The sequence below is a fragment of the Olea europaea genome, chromosome 7, assembly GCF_002742605.1.
Source record: "Olea europaea var. sylvestris chromosome 7, O_europaea_v1, whole genome shotgun sequence".
NCBI classification, from domain to species: Eukaryota; Viridiplantae; Streptophyta; class Magnoliopsida; order Lamiales; family Oleaceae; genus Olea; species Olea europaea.
This window is the reverse complement of record NC_036243.1, coordinates 5,846,236-5,871,760: the sequence shown is the minus strand read 5'-3', so window position 1 is coordinate 5,871,760 and position 25,525 is coordinate 5,846,236. Positions and strand designations below refer to the sequence as shown.

Here is a 25,525-nt window from a genome sequence, read left to right as displayed (position 1 = left end):
CCTAGATTTCTTCTTTTCAATATTACATTTTTAAATCAGGTGGGTGAAAGATTAAATTTCAATGGTTATGTGATAAATACTAATTTTTAAATTAATTAATTATATCCACCCACTCTACCACCCTTGAACACTTCTTTTACCCCATACCTCGATTCATTTTCTAACCCACACACACTCTCTCTCTCTCTCTCTTCCCCAAAAATTGATTGGCGCTCTCTTATCCAAAGATCTCATCAGTGGCTTCTTCCCCATCCCGACCCTTTAGATTCCGGCCAACTACTACTTCTCTCTTTGGAATTTCGCACAAATCTCTTCTTTGAAAGTTGATGAGCTTAGATTTTGGAAAAGTATCAATGCAGTACACGGGTCACCAACATGTTTGTGAGGAGAAGAAAACTGAATGTGAACGTGGGAACCATATGGTGAAGAACAATCAGATCTATGGCTTCTCTCTCATAATCTTCCTCATCTTTTCGAGAAATAACTGAAGAAGAATCTTGGAAATCCTTATTGAGAAATATTCAGTAATCAATTGGTTGGTTTTTTTTAAGGTGTTGATGGAAGTTATGGTAGTGATGATTGTTGTTGTGGCTTTGAGTTAAAGATGTTAGTAGTGGCTTTGGTTATTATTTTTCTGAACAAGATCTACTGTGGTGGTTAGAGATCTGGTTTTTTCTGTTTGAGATCTGATTGTGACTGTTTGTAACCCATTTTGTGTTAATGTGATCGGTTGTGACTTGAGATTGACCTGGTCACAAACGGTCACATTGAATACAAACTTATTCACAGAACCTGTATCAATTTATCCCAGACCTTGTATTAATTTTTAACCCACATACTCTGTTTCTTCCCCCAAATATTAGTCCGGCACTCTCTTACCCAAAAATCATATCTACGACTTCTTCCCCACCCACCATCTAGATTTCAATCACCTACCACTTTTCTCACCAGAGTTTCACAAGAGAAGTGTGGTGGTGGTGGTTGGTGTTTTTTGAAGGGTTGGTAGAAGTTATAGTAGTGATGATTGTTGTCAATTTGAGGTGAATGTAGTATTTATAGTCATCAGTTTGAGTTAAAGATGTTAGTAGTGGTGGTGATTATTATTTTTTCGAACAGATCTGCTATGATGGTTGGAGATATGGTTTTTTCTGTTCAAGATCTGGTTGTGATTGTTTGTGACCAATTTTTTATTGATTGTGACCGATTGTGACTTGAGATTGATCTGGTCACAGACAATCACACTGAATACAAATTTGATCACAATTAGTCACACTTGGTCACGGTGATTCTCAAATAACATAAATCAGTGAATTGATCACATATAACACATATATGGTCACAGATAACACGGTTACAAATCTGATAACTATAATGCACCACTATGACCATCATAATTTTTGGAGATTTTTCTATCACTGGAGCCGAAACAATCGGAGGAATAGTCGGCGAAGCAGTTTGCTGGAGTAGTCACCAGAGCGTTCGACGCAGCAGTTTGTCAAAACGATTGTCGAACAGATTGCTAAAGTTGTTGCCCGAGCAGTTGCCAAAGTGAATGCGAGAACCGATAGCTATCTCCGGTGAAGAGGATGAGGGAAGGTGGTGTAGTAGGGTGATAGGATGGGGTGAATGAGGTGGCATGGAGTGGAAATAATTAATGTATATTATATTATAGTCTAATATTTAGGCCCAGTTTCCTATTTTTGTAAAAAATGAGAATGTAAAATATAGCCATTACGGACCACACACAAGAGATAGAAAAATTGAGAAAAATTGATGGTTTGATATGATGGACAATGATCATATTTTTCATTTTAATGAGAAAAGAATGGGAAACAAATAGGGGCTTAATAAATATATTTACCACCTGATTTTTTAAATATTTCAATGAGTTTGTTGTTTATGAAATGTATTTTTATAACGTTGTAGTTAGGTAGTCTTCCCATATTATATTTATTGAAAAATGTATGATAAAAAAAAAAAAAAGAGAAATATATTTTTGTAATAATATACATCAAACAAGGACATGGTTAGGATCTATTAACTTTATTTGACAAAACTTTTTGAGCACTTTATTTTCACCAATGGCCATTGAACTTTGTAGTTAATTTCACTTGACCACTAACCTCTAATTTATTTTAAGGTAATTGGCACAAAACGTCCCTATATTTCATGTCTATCGTGGAAAACGTCCTTAACTTTCATTTTTTGATATTTTTGCCCCTATTTCCACATTTCTTAGCTCTAAACGTCTTTTTCATCAATTTTGGATAATTTTACTCTCCATTCAAATAAAACAAAAAGAAAGAAAAGTAAACAACAAATAACTAATTGCAATCACAGCCCCCAATTTTTAAAAAATTACAAATGACATCCAGTTTCTAATCCTTCTTCTTCAAGTGTGTGAAGAACACCATTTGACTCCAAAATTTGGCAAACAAGTGCTGTAAGTTTTAAAATTGAACGATCACCCAGTGTGTTTTGGGCTTGAATTTGAGTTTCCCCAGGTTGATTCATATGTTGGGACACATTAGACTTACGAATTGATGGAGAATTATCCTCTTCGCGCGGTCGCACATTCTATGAGGTCAAATCCAAAATTCTTGTTTTTGGTTGATGAACTAAAGCAATTAAATCTATATCCAGCATTGGTTGACCTTCAATTGCATGCTGGTTGATGTAATTTGTAGATTGGAGTAGTGGAGGGATGCCAATTGAAAGGGGATCAGACCGATTTCTAGTCGTGTTACTAATTTTGGACGAATACCCATTTCAATGCCAAATTGAGGAAGACCCATATGCTCAGTAGATGCGCTATGATAAGTAGTGTCCTGTAGTGGTGGTCGACGATCATGGGTCCCACCACCGTCGCCAGAAAATGACTTTGTCAATCGCGAGTTCGCTGACTTGAAAATTGGCTGTAGATCTCGATTTTCTGGGTTATTTGCTATAATTGGAACATTTATAGATGCATCTTGGTGAGCTCGAGCAACCTGTGGGTTGTATGGAACATGGACATCCACGGATTTGGTCAATTTTCAATAACACGGTGCGTGAGATGTAATTTTTGGGCAAAATTTAGCTCAATTTTGTTGGGATTTGGGGTTGAAATTTGCGTGGGAATGTTATGGTTGATGAGAAAATGGTGGTGGTGTTAAAATACGATGGCCTTGGTGTCGGAAATTGAGTTCCATGGTTGTTGGCACCCATGTTCAAAATTTTATTGATGTTTGGATGCCGTTTGTAATCTTTTAAAAATTGGGGCTACGATTGCAATTAGTTATTTGTTGTTTCCTTTCTTTTCTTTTTATTTTGTTTGAATGGAGGATAAAATTGTCCAAAACAGGTGAAAAGGACGTTCAGCACCAAAAAATGTGGAAATAGGAGTAAAAATATCAAAAATCGAAAGATATGGACGTTTTTCACAATAAACATAAAAAGTAGGGACGTTTTGTGCCAATTACCCTTTATTTTATTATCATCTGACTTGCTTGTTAACGACAATTACAGTTATGCCATTAGGAAATTTATATTCATTTTGTAAAAATAGTAAAGCTCGTTTCATTTTTCTTCTGCAACAATGAAGAGCATGAACACTGCAAACAAAAGCACCAGATTCTTCCCTTCACACACTCACCACACCACCACTTTCTGCACCCGCAGCCACCAGATCGCCGCCCTAGCCATAGTAGTCACCACTTTCTTTCTCACTAGACTCTTCGACCAATCTCTGGGAACCTGCTCTTCTTCGTACCAAAACACATTCCCCGATGTAAATCGGCAATACGAGGGGGTTGTGCGATTTGGGGATTCGGGTGGGTGGCCAAAGAGAGGGTATGGGACTCAACTGAATTTGAAGATCTATGTGTATGACGAAAACGAAATTGAGGGACTCAAGCTGCTGTTATATGGCCGTGAAGGGAAGATTTCTCCCGAGGCTTGCATCAAAGGCCAGTGGGGCACTCAGGTATTTTTATCTGATAATGTATGCTTTCTATTTTTGGTAACTGAGAGCGTATATTTACTCAATAATGAAGTGCTTAATTGACTTCAGTAAGGTTGAAATTACTACTACAACTACTGAGCAAACTATCGTTCTCAGTAAACTTGGACTTTGTATGCATTTTGGAAGAATCGTCATTGTTGAGAAACCACTAGACATATATGTCCTTTCTTGAATTGGACCAGTTGATAAATTTTGTTTCGAATTCTGGGGATACGGAATCATATTCTCTCAGAATCTGGATATATCAGATGCGAAATATTAAGTCGGAGGAGACTTTTTCTTGGATAACCGAATTAGTTTTATTTTCTTTTTGGATACGGGAATGTGGCAGTGCACACTCGAGTAGAAATTTTAAGGAAATGAATTGATGCCTTGCTGAGAATCTAGTAGGAGATAGATTGCCTAATGAGCACTAGTTTGTCTTTGAAAAAAGGAATAAATGGTACTCATGTTAACAACACATCAATAAGTAGGTAGTATTGTAGGTTCTTTGTGATTTGCGAGCCAGAAGTGTATTGAGTTTAGGTAGGATTTTTTTTTAATGCAATGAAGAAGTTATGCCCCCTTCATGATAATGAAAGTAATTTGATAATTCCAGATTCAAGCAAGATAATAAGTCTAGTATGAGCGATCTTATAAATGACCTGCATCCCTTTGTCATTTTCCCAAATACTTAGGAAATGTGGTTCTTTCCTATGGTTATTCATTAAAAGAAAATAGAAGCTTTGTTCCTTGAAACGTCACCATCGGGAAGATTAAGAGGGCATGAGTGAGAGTTATGGCAAACAAAATTGACATTTTGTTTTTCCCTTTTTGTGGAACAACTTGCTTAATATGTGTGATTTTAATATAAGTTCATCATGTCCTGTAGGTTAAAATACACAGGTTGCTTTTGCAGTCGAGGTTTCGGACAAGAAAGAAAGAAGAGGCAGATCTGTTCTTTGTACCAACTTATGTTAAATGTGTGCGAATGATGGGTGGCCTGAACGATAAAGAGATCAACCAAACTTACGTCAAGGTACTGAGACTTCTGATTCTAAGGCTGGCAACTTGAGACAAACAATGAGGACTCTCCATTGTAATCCACACCGACACTATTTTGTTTCAGGTTTTAGGTCAAATGCGATATTTCAGATTATCTGGTGGGCGCGACCACATTTTTGTCTTCCCAAGGTATGACGTTTTAGTTTTGGTATTTGTGAGTATTTGTATTGCCAACTTACGTGATGAACTTGCTTTTATAGGGAAATATAATCTAGGAACATATATATTAGTTAATTATATATTCTAGATTGATCATAATGATGACTGTTTTTCTTCTATAGCACTTAGAATTTGCAGTCTTATGAATAAATTTGAGTTTTTGTTCTTGAACAAAGTTCTCCGAACCATTAATTATTGTCATTTATTTTAATCACATTGTCATGAGATAAAAAAATGCTTCCCCTTTTAAAGCATAAGAAGAACACGCACTCAAAGGAAGAAGAAGAAAGCAAGTGAATTGCTCATACAAATTTTCTACTTAGTTTCTAATTTCTTTGAATCTATTAAAATCGAGTGTATATCTACCTGCTGGAAAGCTGATTTATCCAGTAGGTTCCAGCATATATTGAATCTATTGGATTTTTTTCATTTGTGATGGGTGCTTTTCGCTAAATTGCAGTGGTGCTGGAGCTCACTTGTTTAAGTCTTGGGCAACATATTTGAACCGTTCCATAATTCTGACTCCCGAGGTGTGATCTTGTTACAACGTATTCCTTGTGTTACCATGGTGATGCCAGAACCTGCCTTTTGGTTCAGCCATCTAAATAATAAAGTCATTTTAATAAGTGGCAGTTTGCCTCAAGACTTGGAATATTTTAGAAGGCAACGGAGTGAAGCTGAGAGTTTCAATTTTAGCCAATTTAAAAGATCTTCTCAAGATCAATTGTCAGAAGAATGTTTATAATTGTGAACGCAGGGAGATCGCACAGATAAACGAGGCACTAGTGCCTTCAATACATGGAAAGACATCATCATACCTGGAAATGTTGATGATGGGATGACGGCTAATGGGGCTAGGCTGGTCGACCCTTTGCCTTTATCAAAAAGGAAGTATTTGGCAAACTTTTTAGGTCGAGCCCAAGGAAAAGTCGGCCGTTTGCGATTGATAGAGCTTGCGAAGCAATGAAAGCATGACTTTTTAAGGATTCAGGCTTTTGGAGAATGCAAGTTCCCATTACGTTAGCTGAAACCCTCAGAACTCACTGTCCAAATTTTTATTGAAAATTGAAAAAGAGAAACTCATTTTCTTGTCACTCCTGGATTTAGTTAGCAACTTTATCATGTAGCTACAAATGTCAAAAGAAAGCACGACTTTTCAAAATATCAAGGATTCCAGGCTTTTGGAGAATGCAGGTTCCCATTATATGAGCAGAACCCTCAGAATTGGTGGAAATCTGAAATAATTAATAGATAAATTAGATATATTTATATCAGTCAAGTTCGACTAATGCTAAAAATGTGTTCGAGGTCAAGGTGTAGGGACATTTCAAGAAAGTGAAAAAATACATTTTAATATACGTCTTTCTTGGATTGCGTCGTATTTAATCTGGATGGTGTTGGGGTGAAGCTAGAGTGGGTTAAGTTGATTATTTATAATATAGCTTTAAGCATGTAAATGTTAAGGCGACGGTCAGGTCTTTGCAATGGTGACTCCAATGCTTCCTAGGCAGATTGGATTGTAGAAATTGGTCAACTTTATTGGTTATGCTACATATTACTGCCCTTATTTGAGCCCCATTTTTCTCCAAACTCATTTTCACCCACATTCTCCTAATAAAATGATATTATATGCAAACCTTAAACTTTTTCCTTCTTTTCAACCAGATATTCTCCAAAAATTCACTATTCCAAAATCTATTTTTACCAAATAATGGGGCTCAAACAGGGGCTTAATATTAGTGTCACCTATTGGCCAAATGTCATTGAGGCCACCTTGTATGAATTGATAATTGGATTATTTGTTTGCTAGAAATTTTAGGCATACTTTCCCAAATGGTACTTTTAAGTACCTTATAAGCTCAGCCAAACACGCTTCTAGTAATTTTAACTATTTTAAATATATGATCTATGTACTGAATCCCCCAAAAAGAAGTGCATGTTGATTATTTGAACAGCTGGAATCCCCAGAGTTGAAGTTCAGTGGCCCGGACAAACTTGGAAGGGTGGGTTACTTTAAACACCTCCAAAATGCAAAATTCTGCCTGGCTCCACGTGGGGAATCCTCATGGACCCTTCGCTTTTACGAGTCATTCTTTGTGGTCCGTATCTTCCACTTTACACATCTCGTCTTATACACACCCACAATAACGACTCTTTCTTGAGCTCCTTGCTGCTGTTTGCTCGTGCTGAACAGGAGTGTGTTCCAGTTATCTTATCAGATCAAGTAGAATTACCTTTTCAGAATGTAGTAGACTACACTCATGTATCAATCAAATGGCCATCCACTCAGATAGGACCCGAACTTTTGGATTACTTGGAATCAATTCCAGGTCGGGCTGTAGACTTTATTTTTGCATCTTTCTTGCTCAATGTAATCCATTAATTTGTGTCAAAAAGTTTTGGATTTTGCGCAGATAAAGACATAGAGGACATGATAGCTCAGGGTAGAAAGATAAGGTGCTTATGGATTTATGCTCCTGAATCTGAGTCATGCTCTGCATTCACTGGAATTATGTGGGAACTTCAGAAGAAAGTGAGGCAATTCCATCAGTCAACAGAGACATTCTGGCTGCATAATGGATCTATAGTTAACAGAAATTTGGTAGAATTCAGCAAATGGAAACCACCCATGCCATTGCCTTAAATATTGTCTGGAGGGGACCTTTTGGTTTGTCTGTACTCTTCTTTACATGTTTTACAAATATATTTTACATTTTCCATCATTTTTTCTTCAAATGTATTAATCATAGATATAGTACGACATGCTTTTGTAGCATGATGCTGTATAGAGACAAGGATGTTTAATTTCTCAAGGCAATTAGAGAAGTATTTTTTATTTTTATTTTTATTTCTGCTCATATGCTTCATCGAACTTTTCTTTGGATTTAGCGGTCTGGATGAGATAACAACACTGTTTTGACAATTTTTCCTGTTTGGTAAGCAATAGATATACATGATGATTCTGATGCTTTTAAATCCCAGGATGAATGTGTGACTCACAAATGTCATTTTTTCCAGAATCTCCTAAATTCCAAATAAAAAGATGAAACCATTCTTCATTATCATACCTGTTCCTCAGTCCCTTGCAAAGGTATCATCGTGCATTTGGAGGCTTATCCCGGCTGGACATGGGTTGTCTTGTCATAGTCCTTGTTGTTGATCAACTGGCCTCTACGGTCGAGTTGTGTCGAGTTGTTTTTTTTTTTTTTTTTAAATAACGGGGGAACTTGCAGTCGCTACCCTTCTGATATACACTGTATAAACGTCGGGCTGACGCAACAGCCTACAAATCACATTAGCCAGGTAAATCGAACTAGGCAAACTCTTTACGACAGATTTGATCGAGAAAGTGTTGGCAGAAGAAATCGAACTCGTGATCAAAGGTCTTCACACTCATCTACTTCACCAATTCGGTCATTCTATGAGGGACGAGTTGTGCAGAGTCTAGTTGTAGATGCAGTGGACCTGGGGTGTATTTTAAAAATGTAGTTATTTTTAAAAATATTATATAATTTTCATTTTACATTCAAAAATCAATGAACAAGTGACACGTGGCACACAGTAATCCACAATTTGATGAAGAAATGTTTTACACAAGGTGGCCCACGCATTTCACCAACCTTCCACAGCATTCACTTATCCTTGGCCAAATATGAAGTGATAAAACAGACTAGGCCTCACGGGATAGACCTAAGAAGGAACTATTTTTGCCATTTATTGAGTCTTCAGAAAATTGATAAACTGAATCCTCCCTCATCTCTCTCTACCATACTTACTGGTTGAGAGAGAATGGATACAATTGGGCACACAGTTTGTTGTCTTTCTTGGAAGAGCAATCAGCAGATGGTTCAATCTGCACCGAGAAAAGGATTGGCCTCAAGGAAAAAATTGTGTGTTAATGAAGAAAGTGAGGGACAATTAGGACTACTAAATAGGAGGGCTGCTATGGTTACTGGGGTGTCTTTACTTTCATCGGTAGTTTTCGGGTTTCCGGGAGAAGTATTGGCAGTGGTGAAACAAGGTCCTTTAGCTGGGAGGATTCCTGGCCTCTCCGAACCAAATGAACAAGGTTAGTCTTGGTGGGATTTTATGTACTTAAACGTATTTTTGATGCTCGACTAGACAATAACAGATATAATTAAAGAAGAAAAAGTTTGTGTTTGTTATTGCATACGGACATTATGTCTTAGAAATGATCTTGGTGCATTTTGCTTGTGTGAATCTTGAATTTGATGAGGAATCATGGTGTACACTCTTTGACTTTGTTTGATACACGCATGCTTGGTAAGCTATGTAGGAGGACAGCATAACGAATAAATCCATTCCCGCCAAACAGGCCCTTAATGGATGTAATTTCCACTGACCTTTTCTCATTTTCCAATTTAATGGATGTAATTTCCACTGACCTTTTCTCATTTTCCAATTTTTGGAGAAGAATTATCACCATTGTTAACATATAACTAAACCAAGTTTGTAATCTTAAGTATATAGCTTATGTTCTGAAGAAATACCTCTTATAAATCCCTTTACGGATTAGAAATCAAGATGCTCAAACTTTTCAGTTGTTTTATGGTTTGGTCTCTCAATGAGTGTTCATCTTCAATAGAGAAAAAATGCTCAGACAGGTTGGAGGACATATCAAAGACCGGATGAGAAGTCGGGAGGCCATGGCGTTGGGTGGAGTCCTATCATCCCATATGCCTTCTCAGTTCCTCAAGACTGGGAAGAGGTAAGCATCGTCAGAGTAGAAGCTATATAAGTGATTTCAAAGAAAATAGACCCCCTAAAAATCCTTTATAAATGGTCAGAAATAAGAATAATTAGGCTCCACACAATCTAAAGACCCTCAAAATCCATCTCTACAAAGCCTTTTTTTTTTTTTTTTTCCCCTTTCCTTTTAGACATTCTTCCTCTGGTTCTCAACAGGTTCCAGTGTCAATTGCTGATCTTGGAGGCACAGAGATTGATTTAAGATTTGCTAGCCCAAAAGAAGGACGCCTTTTCGTAATTGTTGCCCCTGTTCGAAGATTTGCAGATGGTATCTCCCTACACCTACCTGCTTATGTTTCGATTGTGGTTGGTGTCCCTTTATCTGTAGAGTGATTCCCCACCAACTCTTTTGGTATACGTAATAGCCAATCGTATTATTGAAAAATTTGAATTTTGATTGCTCTATGTCGCACAGATATTGGTGATGATGCCACAATAGAACGAATAGGCCCTCCAGACATAGTAATCAATGCATTCGGGCCAGAGGTAATTGGTGAGAACGTAGAAGGGAAGGTATTAAGCTCTGAAGTAGCAGAATACTCGGGAAGAAAGTACTATCAGTTCGAGTTAGAGCCACCTCATGTTCTAATTACAGCAACTGCAGCCGGGAATCGCCTCTACTTGTTCGGTGTAACTGCAAACGGTAAACATCTAGTTCTATTCTTCGAGCCTAGTAATGTGTAGGGATGGAGCCAACAACCAGAGAGCCCCTGTGGCCACCCGTGCTGACTCCGCCGAATTTTTTTTTCCTGCCGTCCGTTCTCACCTGGAATCCTAAATCCACCACTGGTACCGTGAATTTCAGTATTTTCTCACTTTTTTATTGTTTTGGTTTTTCAGGTCTTCAATGGAAGAGGCACTATAAGGATTTAAAAAAGATAGCTGATTCTTTTCGAGTTGTTTAATCGAAAAATCACATCTTAATGTGGCATGCAATATTTCCTTCAGAGTTATTGAATTGGCTAATATACAATATATAGGATACTAAGATTTAAACCTCTAGTTTTGTACATCAATACAGTTTGCTGAATGTTCTATGTGTTCTCTTCAAATATTGTCTTTATATTTAGCAATTTCTGATAAACTATGTTGAAGTGATACTTCAAAAGTAAAAAACCTGACACATACGATACATGGCACTTATGATTCGACTACGAGGCATTTCCTTTCATATGACTCAATTATTGTTTATTTCTTATTGGAAGTAAACTAATCAGTGTGATCTACTATGGTTTTAATTTATTTAAATAGTTTTTTCTTGGTTAAATATTCATAAACTAAATAATGTAGTTAATTGAACAGCGTACGATCATTTTTTGGAAAAAAATAAGCAAATTCATGAATTTTACATGGTTTAACAAAGGGTTAATAACACAAAACGTCCATACGTTTGACACTTATTGCCGAAAGCGTCCCTACGTTTCATTTTTTTTTTTTGCATTTTCGTCATTATTTCAACGTTCCATTGCTAAAAACGTCATTTTCAACATTTTTGAATGTAAAATGATCAAAATACCCTCCTATTTAAATAAAACAAAAAAAAAAGAAAAAAAGAATAGATTGCAATTTTACTCCTAAATGTTTTAAAAAGTGCAAGTGAGTCCAAATAATTATTAAAATGCCCAATAGTACAAAACGTCCTTGCGTTTGTGTAAAAAGTCCCTACATTTCAAATTGATGAAAATGACGTTTTTCGCAATGAAACGTGAAAATATGGATGAAAATGTAAAAAAAATTGAAACGTATAGATCTTTTTTTCAAGAAGTGTCAAAGATAGGGACGTTTTTCGCAAGAAGTGTCAAACGTAGGGATGTTTTGTGCTATTAAGCCTTATTAAAATTGAAACTATTGTCAAACCGGTGAACCTCCATACCATTTCCAAAATACCATTACCCAAACTCCGGCGGCATTACCTATTTCGGAGAGATCCATGTCATTTCCAACACACCAATTGACTATACTTATCAGAGCACTTCTCTTCATGATCTTTTTTCTCCAAATGGGATTGCCACCTTAGAACTGAAAAAACTCCGACCAACCATCGTCCAAACCGCCAAACCTCCATACCGTTAAATCATCTGTTGATGTTTTAAGACTATGAAGAGAGCATCCTAGTGAGTATAATCGATTGGCGTGTTGGAAATGACATAGATCTCTTCGAAAAAGGTGGTGTCGCTAGAGTTTGGGTAATAGTATTTTGGAAATGGTATGGAGGTTCACTGATTTTGCAATGGTTTCAATTTTAATAAGGCCTAATAGCACAAAATATCAATATGTTTGACATTTCTTACAGAAAACGTCCTACCTTTGACACCTTTTTCAGAAAACGTCCATACTTTTCAATTTTTTTGTATTTTCATCCCTATTTTCATGTTTCATTACGGAAAACATCATTTTAATCAATTTAAAACATAGGGACGTTTTGCACACTACATGCCAAATGTAGAGATGTTTCATGCTATTAAGTCTTTTAATAATTATTTGGACTCACTTGCACTTTTTAAAACATTTAGGAGTAAAATTACAATTTTTTTTTTATTTTTTTTTTTGCTTTATTTAAATAGTAGGGTATTTTGGTCATTTTACATTCAAAAATGGTGAAAATGACATTTTTAATAATGAAACGTTGAAATAAGAACGAAAAGGGTAATTAGCACGAAACGTCCCTACCTTTGAGGTTCATTGTGGAAAATGTCCTCACCTTTCATTTTTGGACATTTTTGCCCTTATTTTCACGTTTATTTGCGGAAAACATCATTTTCACCATTTTTTAATATAAAATGACCAAAATACCCTCTCATTTAAATAAAACCTAAAAAAATAAATAATAAATTACAATCTTTCTCCTAAATGTATTAAAAAGTACAAGTGAGTCCAAATAATTATTAAAAAGCATAATATCATAAAACGTCCCTACATTTGGGTTGTAGTGTGAAAAGCGTCCCAACGTTTCAAATTGGTGAAATGGACATTTTTTACAATGAAACGTGGAAATAGGGGTGAAAACGCAAAAAAATTGAAACGTAGGGACATTTTTTGCAATAAGTGTCAAACGTATGGACTTTTTTGCTATTAGGCATTATTAAAATATTAAAAAAAAAAAAACTCTCTCTCTCTTATCTTCTTCTCCAAATGGGACTGCCACGTTACAAGTGAGAAAACTTTGACCAATCATCATCCAAATCATCGAACCTCCATACCGTTGAATCATCTGTTGATATTTTAAGACCATGAAGAGAGGCGCCCTAGAGAGTATGGTCGATTGATGTGTTCGAAATGGCATGGGTCTCTCCAAAATAGGTGATGCTATCAGTATTTGCATTCAAGAGTTGGGTATTTTGGCTTGCAATTCCGAACAAGTCTATTAGCATGAAAGTTTCAAGGTTGAATGTCTAGTGATATGTGTAGAGGGAAGTGAGGGCTTTTCTTTGGTGGTGGTTTGCTGGAGTTTTTTGCCTTCTACGATGATTGATCCATTTGAAGAAGAAGAGAAAAGGGAGGGAGGGAGAGAGAGAGAGAGAGAGTGTGTGTGTGTGTGTGTGTATGTGTTTTGTTATTTTTAATATTTTAATAAGACCTACAAAACGTCCTTACGTTTGACCTATAGTGTGAAAAACGTCCCTATGTTTCATTTTTTTTTTACGTTTTCATCCATATTTCCACATTTCATTGCAAAAGACGTTCCTTTCACCAGTTTGAAACGTAGGGACGTTTTTCACATTATAAGCCAAACGTAAGGACGTTTTGTGCTATTAGGCATTTTAATAATTACTTGGACTCACTTGCACTTTTTAAAACATTTAGGAGTAAGATTGTAATTTATTCTTTATTTTTCTTTTCTTTATTTTTGGATTTTATTTAAATGGGGATATATTGGTCATTTTACATTAAAAAATAGTGAAAAGGACGTTTTTCGAAAAGAAATGTGGAAATGAGGACAAAAATGTCAAAAAATGAAAGGTGGGTATATTTTCCACAATAAGCCTTAAAGGTAAGGACGTTTTGTGCTAACTAATGCAAAAAAATGAAACGTATGGACTTTTTTCGCAATAAATGTCAAACGTAGGGACGTTTTGTACTATTAATCCTTTAAAAAATATATAGAATTGTTATTTTGTAAAACGAGAAACTAAATACAATGTACAATATTTAAGAAAATAGTAAATATCTTGATAAATTAGAAAGTTATTAGTTAATTGATAAATTAATAGATTTTTATTTGATTGCAACATTAAATTTAATATTTAATTTCATATAAATAAACCCAAATTAACATTAACAAATAAATTTAATGAAATAACAATTTTTCTAGCCAGCAAATTAACATTCTCTAATTATAATTATCGAAACATATATTTCAAGAGTTACACATATTATATCCCTATTTGATTTAAATTAAAATCTCAAATCAAAGTCAACAATTACTTTTAACTACGTATTTCATGAAATTCGCAACTTTTCAATCACAAATATCATCAACTTTTATCATAATTTAAAAAAATCAATTTTAACTTACACCAGATAGGGGCTATTCTAAGACCCATTTTACATGTCATACTCAACATGATAAACTAATGTAATACAAAAATTCTGATCTGATATGCATATTTGGCAATAGATCAAGGACCAATAGTGCAAAACTACCAGTATTAATCATTTGAGAGCTGCTCTAATTCAATTGAAGAACCCTAAATTTGTGTACTGCTTGTCCTTCCTTTCTTTGTTCAGACATTCCTCCAAAGGCTGCTGTGAAAGTGAAGAAACTTTTAGAAATTAATACAACAAAATCGAAAATTGAACGGTTGCGATCACCACGGGCCAAAAATAAGCAGACGACAGTGATCATTGCCAACGAGCACGTGTGTCTATTTTGTTATGAATTGAGCTTTCGCTTCCTATTCATAAGAGCAATAACAAGATCGAAAACCAACAGAACATGCACATGTTTATTATTGTTCACATGTGCACGATCCAAAGTCTATTTTGCTATAATGTGGTTGTAGTTGGGGCGCAAGTATCGACAATATCTGATTTTATTTAAAATTTATTTTGTAAAAATAAGTTAAATGTTACCTTTTAGAAAGTGAACCGAGATTCTTGGACATGCTATTCGTTAACTTTTAAAAGAACCTTCGGATACAAATGTACAAACTCAGAACATTTTTATCAGGGCAATCAGAATGGAATCCAATGGCTAATTAACCTTAAAATAGAAAGTTGGGTATCCAAACATCTCTTTCCCACAGGGGTATTATAGTCTTTAGACTATCTCTCCCACAAACAACTAGCAAACATCAATAATAATCTGGGGGCATTTTAGTAAATATCCCAAAAGATGAGTTGTGTGGCCTTTGTGATAATCATATGCTCTTGATGACGTACACATTAGATCTGATCGATCGACTTACCTAGAAAATAGGAGATCAACACAATCATAAATTAAATATCAAAAACGTAAATTCGTTAAACTAACTTAAAGAACTAATCTTCTTAAATCAAAATCTCGTCTATACGATCCGATCATTTAACTTTTTCGAGTCAACATCCAATCCAAGATCAACGCAGGCATCATACACCAAGTGAACAAGCCTTTGACTTAATTTGGAGTAAATAATTAAATCGGATCCAATGCATTTTTGACGTCCGCAATAAAAACGCACGCACTCTCTCAAAAAGGCACAGCCCAGCATCTCTCTCTCTCTCTCTCGTTACTGAAGATTTTGAGAGGACTTTTGACAGCTACATATACATACAGAAACACACACACACATTTAATATTTATGAATCTACAGTTTAATGTTTTAATGCTTTTTTGAAGAATGAATGAATCAATTTGTTTATGTTAATGGAGAAGTTTAACGAGCGTTTTTGAACTTCAATTTTGTAGGTTTTAACAGACTGCTGTTCAAATCCTGTTCTGGTGAGTTTTTCCTCTTCATTTCGCTATTTCTTTATAGATTGAAGTTTTGAATTTTTATATATACTCGTCTTGATACGCGCATGCCATATATATTTATGAATGTAAGTACTTTATAGGGTGAAGCCCCCGGGAATATAGCTTCATTTGGGGTTTTAATTGAGTGTTTTTGTTACATGATTTAGGTTTTTATTGAGTCTAATGGTTATTCTTGTAGTTCAATTCGGCTCAAGTTTTGGAATTTTTTGGATTATAAGTTCACTTCAAGTTTTATCTCTTCAAAAATTCTCTTTGTTCCATTTTCCTTTTATTCTTCTTTTTGGGGTTGAAATTGTTCGGTTTCACTTTTGTTGTAGATAAGGGAAAGGACTTATTTGACTTAAAAGCTATTCGTTTTAAAAGGGATTGATTTTAGGATGTTCAGAGAAAAAGGTGACGTCTTTGGGTTGAAATTTTTTATTTTAGACTTCAATTCTGCAAATTGGGGTGTTTTATTCTCATGCAGGAGGCTTATGGCAATATTTTGGTTCAAAATAATTTTTCAAAAACTCTGACTTCGGTTGGTCATGTGTAAATTGTTACTTAAATTGTACAATAATTTAGTGTTGCACACACTTTTTTATAGTTTGTTGAGATTAATGTTAGTTCAAGAGTGTAATTTGTATCTGACACTGTATTTAGATTGGAGTATTAGGCAAAAGGATGGTGCTACATGGGCCACCCACTCCGCTTAGTGGATCCCAGCCTGTTCCACCATCACTGTTGAGAACAAATTCCAATTTGTTGAGTGGTCAAGGGAGTGGGATGCCTTCACAGAATGCATTCCCTTCTTTAGTGTCACCTTGTAACCAGTTAAACAACATCAACAAGTTGGGGAATGCGGCCAACGTTTCATCTTTGCTCCAGCAGTCGTTTAATAATGGGGGCCCAAGTTCTGGACTATCCGTTCTTGGGAAGCGACGGCTTATCGAAAATGGGGGTGTAACAAATGTGACTGGATTTAATACATCTCCACATCTGTCCGTGTCCATAACTACTGATCCTAACTCATCCGGTCAAGTTCAAGGGCAACAACAACAATTCCCAAACCCTACTGGCAACCAAATGTTGGCTGACCAGCTACACACTCAGCAACTTGATCCTCAAAATTTTCAGAATAATCAGCATCAGTTACTGCAATTTTCTGTTCCTGGCAACCAACAGCAGCTGCCATTTCAAACAACGCAAGCTGGACTAGGAAGTGTTGGACCTGTTAAGCCGGAGATGCATGCAATGAACGATCAAACACGACAGCAGTTGCAAGCTTTGAGGAATCTTGGTACTGTCAAATTGGAACCTCAACAAATACTGAATATGAGAAGCTTGGTGCCTGCCAATATGGAATCCCAACAACCAGAATCATCTTCGTTTTTAAATAAGCAACAGCAGCAGCTTCTCCTATCGAGGCAGTCCCCTCAGGCTGCTGCAGCTGCACAGATTTTGCATCAACGGAGACACATGCAAATCCAGCGACAGCAACAACAGCGAGCCTTAAACACTATTCCTCAACAAAAATCTCAGCTACAAGCACAGTTTCAACCACAGAATTTGTCTATTAGGTCTCCGGTAAAGACAGTATATGAGCCTGGGATGGGCGCGCAACGGCTAACATATTATATGTATCAGCAGCAACAAAGACCTGAAGTGAGATATTGTTTTCAAAATTTTTGTTTGCTTGTGTAGAAAAGCAAAAATTTGGAATGAGTTTTTTGTTTGACAGAGGGTATGGTTATGAATGACATTTGTGTGACATATTTTGTAGGACAATAACATTGAGTTCTGGAGAAAGTTTGTTGCCGATTTTTTTGCAACAAATGCCAAGAAAAAATGGTGCGTTTCAATGTATGCAAGTTGCCGCCAAACTACTGGAGTTTTAAATCAGGTCGGATTAAATGGTAGACATTAATTATGTTTAAATTCTGTAAGGATGTCCCATCCAGTTTATGCCAATATTGTTTGACAATTACAGTGAGGCCTTTTAATTTTCTGATGGAATTTAGCATTAAATTAATTACTTCTAAGCCTATCAGTTTGCAGTGGCTCTCAAAATTGACAATTACTTTCTCTGTACAATATTTGACTAGGATTTGTGATCTATCATTATTTTGCATTAATGCAGGATGTTTGGCACTGTGAAATATGCAACCGCAAACCGGGTCGTGGATATGGTATGCCTTTCTTCTGTGCTTTAAGATCTGATCTGATTATCAATTCTTTTGCTAGCTATGAATAGCTCTGTTTTGGTGTATTTTCTTCAATTTTGTTCCCTTTTAAGATAACTAGTGATATAAACGTGTCTTGCACGAAGTATGGTACGATAAAAGTATTTATATTTTTTATTTTTTAACTATAAAAGTATACGTATTTCTAATCAAGTTAATTATTTGGCTCTACCTATGGAATTGTAGCTGAACTTTGCTGCATTGTTGTTAGTGATTTAGATGTCGATGAAGTCATGTATGATATTGATAATTTACAAAACGGAGAATTTGGTCAATAAGTTGATCTTAAAAGTAAGAAAAAATATCTCATAAAAAAGTTAGATTTGATAATAAATCTCCGAAACATGTACAGACTGTGACAATGTAGAAAACCAAGTTAGGAACATTCAAATACCTGCTTAGATGTCTTCTTCTTTGTAGCTGAATTAGTCGGCTGTGGCTTATGTTGCTTTTCAGCTTCACTTGGATACATATGACGCCCGGTCCATATATAAGTAGCATGGTCTCAGATGATCCACAATGCTGCCACCATTGGTGGATTTAGTAATTATTTTTCAGAATTATTTACAGCTATCATTCGGTACTTTTTACTTAAGGTGTCATGTAATTGAAAACAACCTGAAACATTTTGTTATATATATAATAATGTTTCAATATTTCCCATGCATTTATCCGATGGTTTGGCTGTTGCGGTGAGTCATAATTATTTTTCTGAATTAATCTGTACATTTATCATTTGTATTTTTTTTAATTTAAATTTTAAGGTATAATGTATTTGAAAATGTCCTAATTTATTCTGAAACGCATTTTTGTGTATCATAATGCTTTTACTTTTTGCCATGTATCTATATTAATAACTAATGAAAACTGATATCACCCATGCATGAATTAAAAACAGTAAGTGTGAAACAGCCAAATGAAACAACCATTAAAGAAGGGTACAATCTACTAACAACGATTTACCAGAAATCTTGAAAAAACGACCTTGAAATCTTTTTGGCTCCTTCTGTTAACTCCAACATGGGCTATATTTATTACTAAATTAGTGACCAAATAATGACAACCTGAATTCAGCATTTTAATAGGCAAACAACTAAAAATGTTTTAGCAAAAAACTCTTTCGAATCTCGCAAGATGGATAACATTTACTAATCAATAGTTATTATATATTAATGATACAAATTACGAATATTATATGTAAGTGCCAAGTTAATTGAAGAGTGAAAACCAATTGAATCAGCCATCAAAATGTTGACACAGTAATTGTGTTTGTATAGAATTATGTTGGAAATGAATGTTTCATTTGGCTTTTTTTACATAATGGTATTGTTGACCATAAACAAAAAAATACAAGGAAAAAACAGGAAATATAGTGATTCTCACCTATCCATGCTATTTATAGATTGTAGATAGATGTAGATTATGGATTGAGGAGCTCTGATGGTGGTTTAATTTTTGGAAGTCCCCTGAAACATGTATATACCAATTACTAACCCCAAACTCTAAAAAGGAAAACGGAAAAATGAATAAAGAGAAATAAAGAACTACTTCAGAACCTAAAGTTTGTTATACTTTTTGTCAGAGGCAACTGCTGAGGTTCTGCCCAGACTGTTCAAAATAAAATTCGAAAGCGGTACTATGGAAGAGCTACTCTATGTTGATATGCCAAAGGAGTCTCAGAATTCATCTGGGCAAATTGTTTTGGATTACGCAAAAGCCATTCAGGAGAGTGTCTTTGAGCAACTTCGTGTTGTTCGTGATGGGCAGCTTCGAATCATATTCTCACCAGACCTCAAGGTTGCACTCAAAATATATTCTTTCCATTTAAGTTCTTTAATATTTATAGAGCTGCTGTTGTTTAACTATCTCTGCTTCATCACTTCATTAGATATGCTCCTGGGAGTTCTGTGCTCGACGTCATGAAGAGCTTATTCCTAAAAGATTGCTGATACCTCAGGTTTGAGAGCTTTGAACCTCTGTTGTTGTTTTGAGCGTGTTTGTGTCTGCAAATATTGTGGTTGTCTTTTGAGTTGTGGTCGTTGAGGCATGTGTTATGACATTTATAAATTCCTTGGCTGACAGTGTGAAATGTGTCCTCGATTTGTCAGTTAGAGAAACAATATTCACTCCACCCCTAGGGAGTTCTTATTGGAAGTCCATTCCATGCGACATATTGTTGATGTGCTTTTTGCAGGATTGATGTCCTCATGTCTTTGTAATAGTTTGTGTTTTAATGAGATTATGATCGTCGGATAATATTATTTGAGCCATTTCGCATAACATACTTGAGATGGGAAATGAGGAAAACTAGTCCCACACGAAGTTTGTGAATAAGTGATTTTCTAATAACAGGCAAGGATGTTTAGCTCCCCTACCCTCTTCTTTAAAGATGATTTTTCTTTTCTTCTATGTCAAGTTTGAAGAACATGAATGGAAGTGAAAGAGGGACAAAGGATATCGATTTCCTCCTTATCTGCTAAAGCCCCGTGTCCTCACTTGGAAAAGGAGTTAAATGATTGTTTGGTTGAAGTGATGATATTGAAATCTTGGATGTACTGGCCTAGGTAGTTTCTGTGGTCTGTGGATGCATCTTTGTATTGAAACTTTTTTATTGTTTTCCGTGGGTCTATAAATTTTTTAAGTCAAAAATGAGCCTGGTTTCTGGTTTCTATCTTTAGGGTGCTACTTTAGCCTTGAGGTTTTCGACTCTATTGTTTTTTGGTATCTAAATAAGTTCCCCTGTGGTACAGTACCATTTAAGCTCCTCTTAAGCACGCCTTTCTTTGTTCTATGTACACTGCAGGTTAGCCAACTTGGAGCTGCTGCCCAGAGGTACCAGACGGCTACTCAGAATAGGCCGTCAGATGTCTTTGATTCAGAGCTTCAAAATAACTGCAATATGTAAGTTCAAGTTACTTCCATATTGATCTTAAAGTTTGTATGTAGCTTACACATTTGATTGGGATACATATATCATATATGTGTATGTTGATATTAAAAATGAGTCTGCCTCAGATTTATTTCATTATCTAAGGAGACTACCGTTGGATTAGCCTTTTCACTTGGATACACAGAGAACAAAGGAAGATAAACTGTTCCCTACTAGACGAGATAGATATTCTTAGGCACTCATAGATCAACGTACATATTCTTCAATACATGTATAGATACACATGGCATGGCAAAATTGAGTTTCAAGAATGTTGGCAATACTATCTGAGGCAGTGAGGATGTGGATAGTGTGTCATGGGGAATGGGCCATTATTTTGTTTCCTTTCAGTGTGTGCAGTATGACGATGTTAAATGAATATGAAATTAGTGTGAGCTTCTGTAGGTTGCAGAGTAACTAGGAAATTGAGCAATTTTTGGATCGCAGCAGTTCTCATTTGTAGTCCTCTTTTATGTTTCATACACTTTTTGTTTACTTCTTTTTGTGGATTGTCCTTTCCTCTTGTTGGGCCTTTAAGTATCTTTGAAGTAATAGCACGAGTTAATTACTATGTTATTGGAATGCCCGTCTCCATGTTGGCATCTATTCTTGAGGACCCGAGGTGAAAATTTGTTGAAAAAGGAGAACAAAGAAAACTTGGCTCCTGATAGAAATACTTCTTTAATTTATTATTGCAAAATTAAGTACTGAAAGGAAAAATGATTGTTACGCTTCTTCACGGGAATATTTCTCATGGATGGAGAGCATCCCAAGTCTACAAAATGTACTAGATCAACCAACTCTGTAAAATGTGGATTCATCTTTATAATTTCTCTGGTTTGAGGATTACCGTCCTCCAATTTGTTATCTGAAACCGTTCCACGTGTTAAATTTTTTTATACACACTGTTTAAATTTCTGAGCATGGTTAATTTTTCTTCCCAGAGAGCTTGTTGAAGTATCCTCGGCTGAATCCTCCACATGATTTCCAGGGTGAACCTCAACAACCAGGGGGCCACCTACAGCAGCAACAGCAAATAATGGTTCAAAACTCAAACAATAATGGCTCTGTCCAGGCTCCTGCAATGCAGCAGCTTGCTTCTACCAATGGTGGCATGCTGAGAGTCAGTAACACTCTTAACTCAGTCCCGGCAATAACTCCTGCTGGTGCCAACATTGGCCTTGTTCACCAAAACTCAATGAACTCTAGACAGCAAAATCCAATGTATACAGCAAACAGTCCTTATGAAGGCAATAATGTGCCGATTCAATTCCCTGGTTCTTCCAATATTATGCCACAACCTCAATCTAGTCCTGCCTTCCAATCACAAAAGCTGCCGTCATCCAATAATCCACTGCAACAAACTTCACATGGTGGGTTATCAGGAGGAGCACACGTGATCTCGAATTCACCAAACATCTCAATGCAGCAGCCAGTGGCTCTTTCTGGTGATGCAGATGCTAATGATTCACAAAGTTCTGTTCAAAAAATTATACAAGAAATGATGTCTTCCCAGCTTGGCGGAGGCAGCATGATGAACACGAGGACGATGAGTAATGATGTGAAAAATGTCAATGGACTGTCATCATCCATCAATAATAGCGGTTTGAGTGGCAGGAATGGCGTTATAGCAAATGGAGTGGCCAGTGGTAACCTAAATATTGGTGGTGCAGGCTTCGGAACCTTGGGCAATGAGCTTGGACAATCTGGTATGGTGGATGGGATTCAAGCAACGCTAGAGAATAACTCTATGAATATGAATAGAAGAGCAGGCGTGACAGTTGCCCAAGGGCAGAGCACAAATCAGCCACAGCAGAACCTGGAGAACCAGCTGCTTGGTGGTCTTGGAGCAGCCAATGATTTCAATGACCTTCAATTCGATTGGAAGCCATCCCCCTGATAAATTATAGGTTATACAGGTATTGGACTACAATATAAAAAGGAAAAGGGGTTCCCTCTGGGAAGATGGAAGCATATGACAATAAAAGGACAAATACTGTCAAGACTCCCTTCCATGTGTGTACTAATTTGAGGAAAAAGGAAGGAATAAAAACATCATCTTAAGGTTCCTAATTTTCTTCTAACATGAATTCATCCGGTTTTGCAACAACTGCTCATCCATGCCAGCAATTGAGGAGGACATGCCAAGTTGGCTGGCTAATGGGATTAACCGTCTATCTGCTTACTCAGATCTTCACCATCCTATGCGCAGAGTGTATATAAAGTTTTGATTCACCTGGAAGCAAGTATAGTAGCATACTATGGAACTTTCAAGAGTTGGCCTGAATTATACTACCCTTGTTTTGAGTAGTATTGTCACCTTAGACTATGTTTTTCCATTACCTGAGAAATGATAGCCTTTTTGACAGGTTTGATTTTTATTACAAATGTTATCGACATTGCATAGTCGAGAACAAACCATACATTATCAGAACTGTTGCTTGTGCTCTGGTGGGGAAATTGATGAGAATTAGGTGCTACCTTTGTTCCATTGTTGGATTGGATAGGACAAATCTTAGAATTGATCAATGATGAATCACCATGCAAGTTATTGTTTACGTATATTGTCTTTCTTTCTACTAATATTCAAGATCTTAACAAGGATTCTGTTGACCTCGAAGTTCGGTTGGAACTTCTAAATAACAAACAAATGTTCTACTATAATCACCTACAAGAAGAAGTCAGTTTTGCTATTATAAATACAGATATGTGATACAATTTCACATCAATTGTCATGTCTTCATATGTTGTCTTATTTGTCTAATGTTATATGAAGGTGATTTTTTGGTTCTATTAAGTCACAGTTTGGTAGGAATTAAAATCTAAATTAATTTGACTATTAATCTTAACCACATATTTTATGCGTCCAATGACTTTTCAATCCCAATTTTTATTGACTTTTATCAAAATCTATTAAAAATTGAATTTTAATCTCCATCCAACGGATCGGAATTCTTTCGTTGAGTGAAAAACAAGGTATTTCCATTAGAGAAATTCGTGCCTCACTTGATGATCCTCGGTGTTGATAGCATTTCTTAGGGCATTCTCATTGGATTAGGACCCGCTGGTTGGCTTTTTAGAGAATCTGCTCATATGTCATAGGTTAGTCAATGAAGGATTTGCTATTTTTACACGGTGAATCACCTTGTACAAGTATCAACATTGGCTGTCAACACTGCATTTTTTGGACAGTACCCAATGATCTATCAAATTGTACGTACATATTTCCAGCACGGCTTGTCAATGAATCCGAAGATAAATTCAACTGTCAGAAGTTTCCATCTATTGTTGGTCTAATTAAAACAAACTCAAGCAAAGTTGCATTAAGATTAACCAAAATTATCAATTAGCAGCTGGTTTTCTCTAGTGTTATACAAAGGATTAGTTGCAAAACACAATTATCGGGGGATAATTTAAATCTTTACACGTCGCCACCACAATCCACAGAAAGTATCTCTAAAAACCACTGCATCCACCCCTAGTTTTTCTTGATATCCAAAATGCCCCGATGTCAAATGACGAGAATACCCTTGATGTTTTCTTTTTATGTATGGCTCCCATTACAAATAAGTAAAATTTTTGAACCTTTGTTCGATTCAATTAAAAAAATTAATTAAATGTTAAGTCAAAGTTAATAATTAATTTAATTACACATTTTTTAACCACATTTTATTAACTTATATCAAAATATATTAAAAATTTGATTTTTCAAAACCGAACATGGCTTAGTAAGTTATGCCCTCGTTGGTTCTCATTTTTCTCAAACTTATTTTTTAACCACATATTTTGTTGAATCTACAACTTTAATAATTTATATGAAGGTGATTTTTTGGTTCTATTAAGTCACAGTTTGGTAGGAATTAAAATCTAAATTAATTTGACTATTAATCTTAACCACATATTTTATGCGTCCAATGACTTTTCAATCCCAATTTTTATTGACTTTTATCAAAATCTATTAAAAATTGAATTTTAATCTCCATCCAACGGATCGGAATTCTTTCGTTGAGTGAAAAACAAGGTATTTCCATTAGAGAAATTCGTGCCTCACTTGATGATCCTCGGTGTTGATAGCATTTCTTAGGGCATTCTCATTGGATTAGGACCCGCTGGTTGGCTTTTTAGAGAATCTGCTCATATGTCATAGGTTAGTCAATGAAGGATTTGCTATTTTTACATGGTGAATCACCTTGTACAAGTATCAACATTGGCTGTCAACACTGCATTTTTTGGACAGTACCCAATGATCTATCAAATTGTACGTACATATTTCCAGCACGGCTTGTCAATGAATCCGAAGATAAATTCAACTGTCAGAAGTTTCCATCTATTGTTGGTCTAATTAAAACAAACTCAAGCAAAGTTGCATTAAGATTAACCAAAATTATCAATTAGCAGCTGGTTTTCTCTAGTGTTATACAAAGGATTAGTTGCAAAACACA

The 25,525-nt window shown here is 35.8% G+C and overlaps 2 protein-coding genes and 1 pseudogene across 4 annotated transcripts; all 3 read left to right on the top strand.

Moving 5' to 3' along the window:
* Positions 1–3,554: 3,554 nt before the first annotated feature.
* On the top strand, positions 3,555–8,050 carry LOC111396799 (annotated as a pseudogene).
* An 813-nt stretch (positions 8,051–8,863) lies between these two features.
* Positions 8,864–11,052, top strand: LOC111396798 (psbP domain-containing protein 4, chloroplastic). Of its 3 annotated transcripts, none has more exons than XM_023023318.1 (5): positions 8,864–9,275; positions 9,832–9,935; positions 10,133–10,244; positions 10,392–10,619; positions 10,817–11,052. In XM_023023318.1, the coding sequence occupies exons 1-5, from the start codon at positions 8,996–8,998 to the stop codon at positions 10,879–10,881; spliced, it is 789 nt and encodes a 262-aa protein (XP_022879086.1). In that variant the 5' UTR covers positions 8,864–8,995; the 3' UTR covers positions 10,882–11,052. The 3 variants fall into 3 exon arrangements, with proteins under 3 accessions (XP_022879086.1, XP_022879087.1, XP_022879088.1); XM_023023319.1 differs by having other exon boundaries at positions 8,866–9,275; positions 9,813–9,935; XM_023023320.1 differs by having other exon boundaries at positions 8,867–9,275; positions 9,828–9,935.
* A 4,592-nt stretch (positions 11,053–15,644) lies between these two features.
* On the top strand, positions 15,645–23,645 carry LOC111397816 (transcriptional corepressor SEUSS-like). The gene is made up of 10 exons (XM_023024792.1): positions 15,645–15,896; positions 16,575–17,576; positions 17,695–17,814; positions 18,052–18,100; positions 19,737–19,951; positions 20,043–20,111; positions 20,958–21,057; positions 21,101–21,197; positions 21,622–21,705; positions 22,014–23,645. The coding sequence occupies exons 2-10, from the start codon at positions 16,596–16,598 to the stop codon at positions 22,981–22,983; spliced, it is 2,685 nt and encodes an 894-aa protein (XP_022880560.1). The 5' UTR covers positions 15,645–15,896; positions 16,575–16,595; the 3' UTR covers positions 22,984–23,645.
* Positions 23,646–25,525: the final 1,880 nt, after the last annotated feature.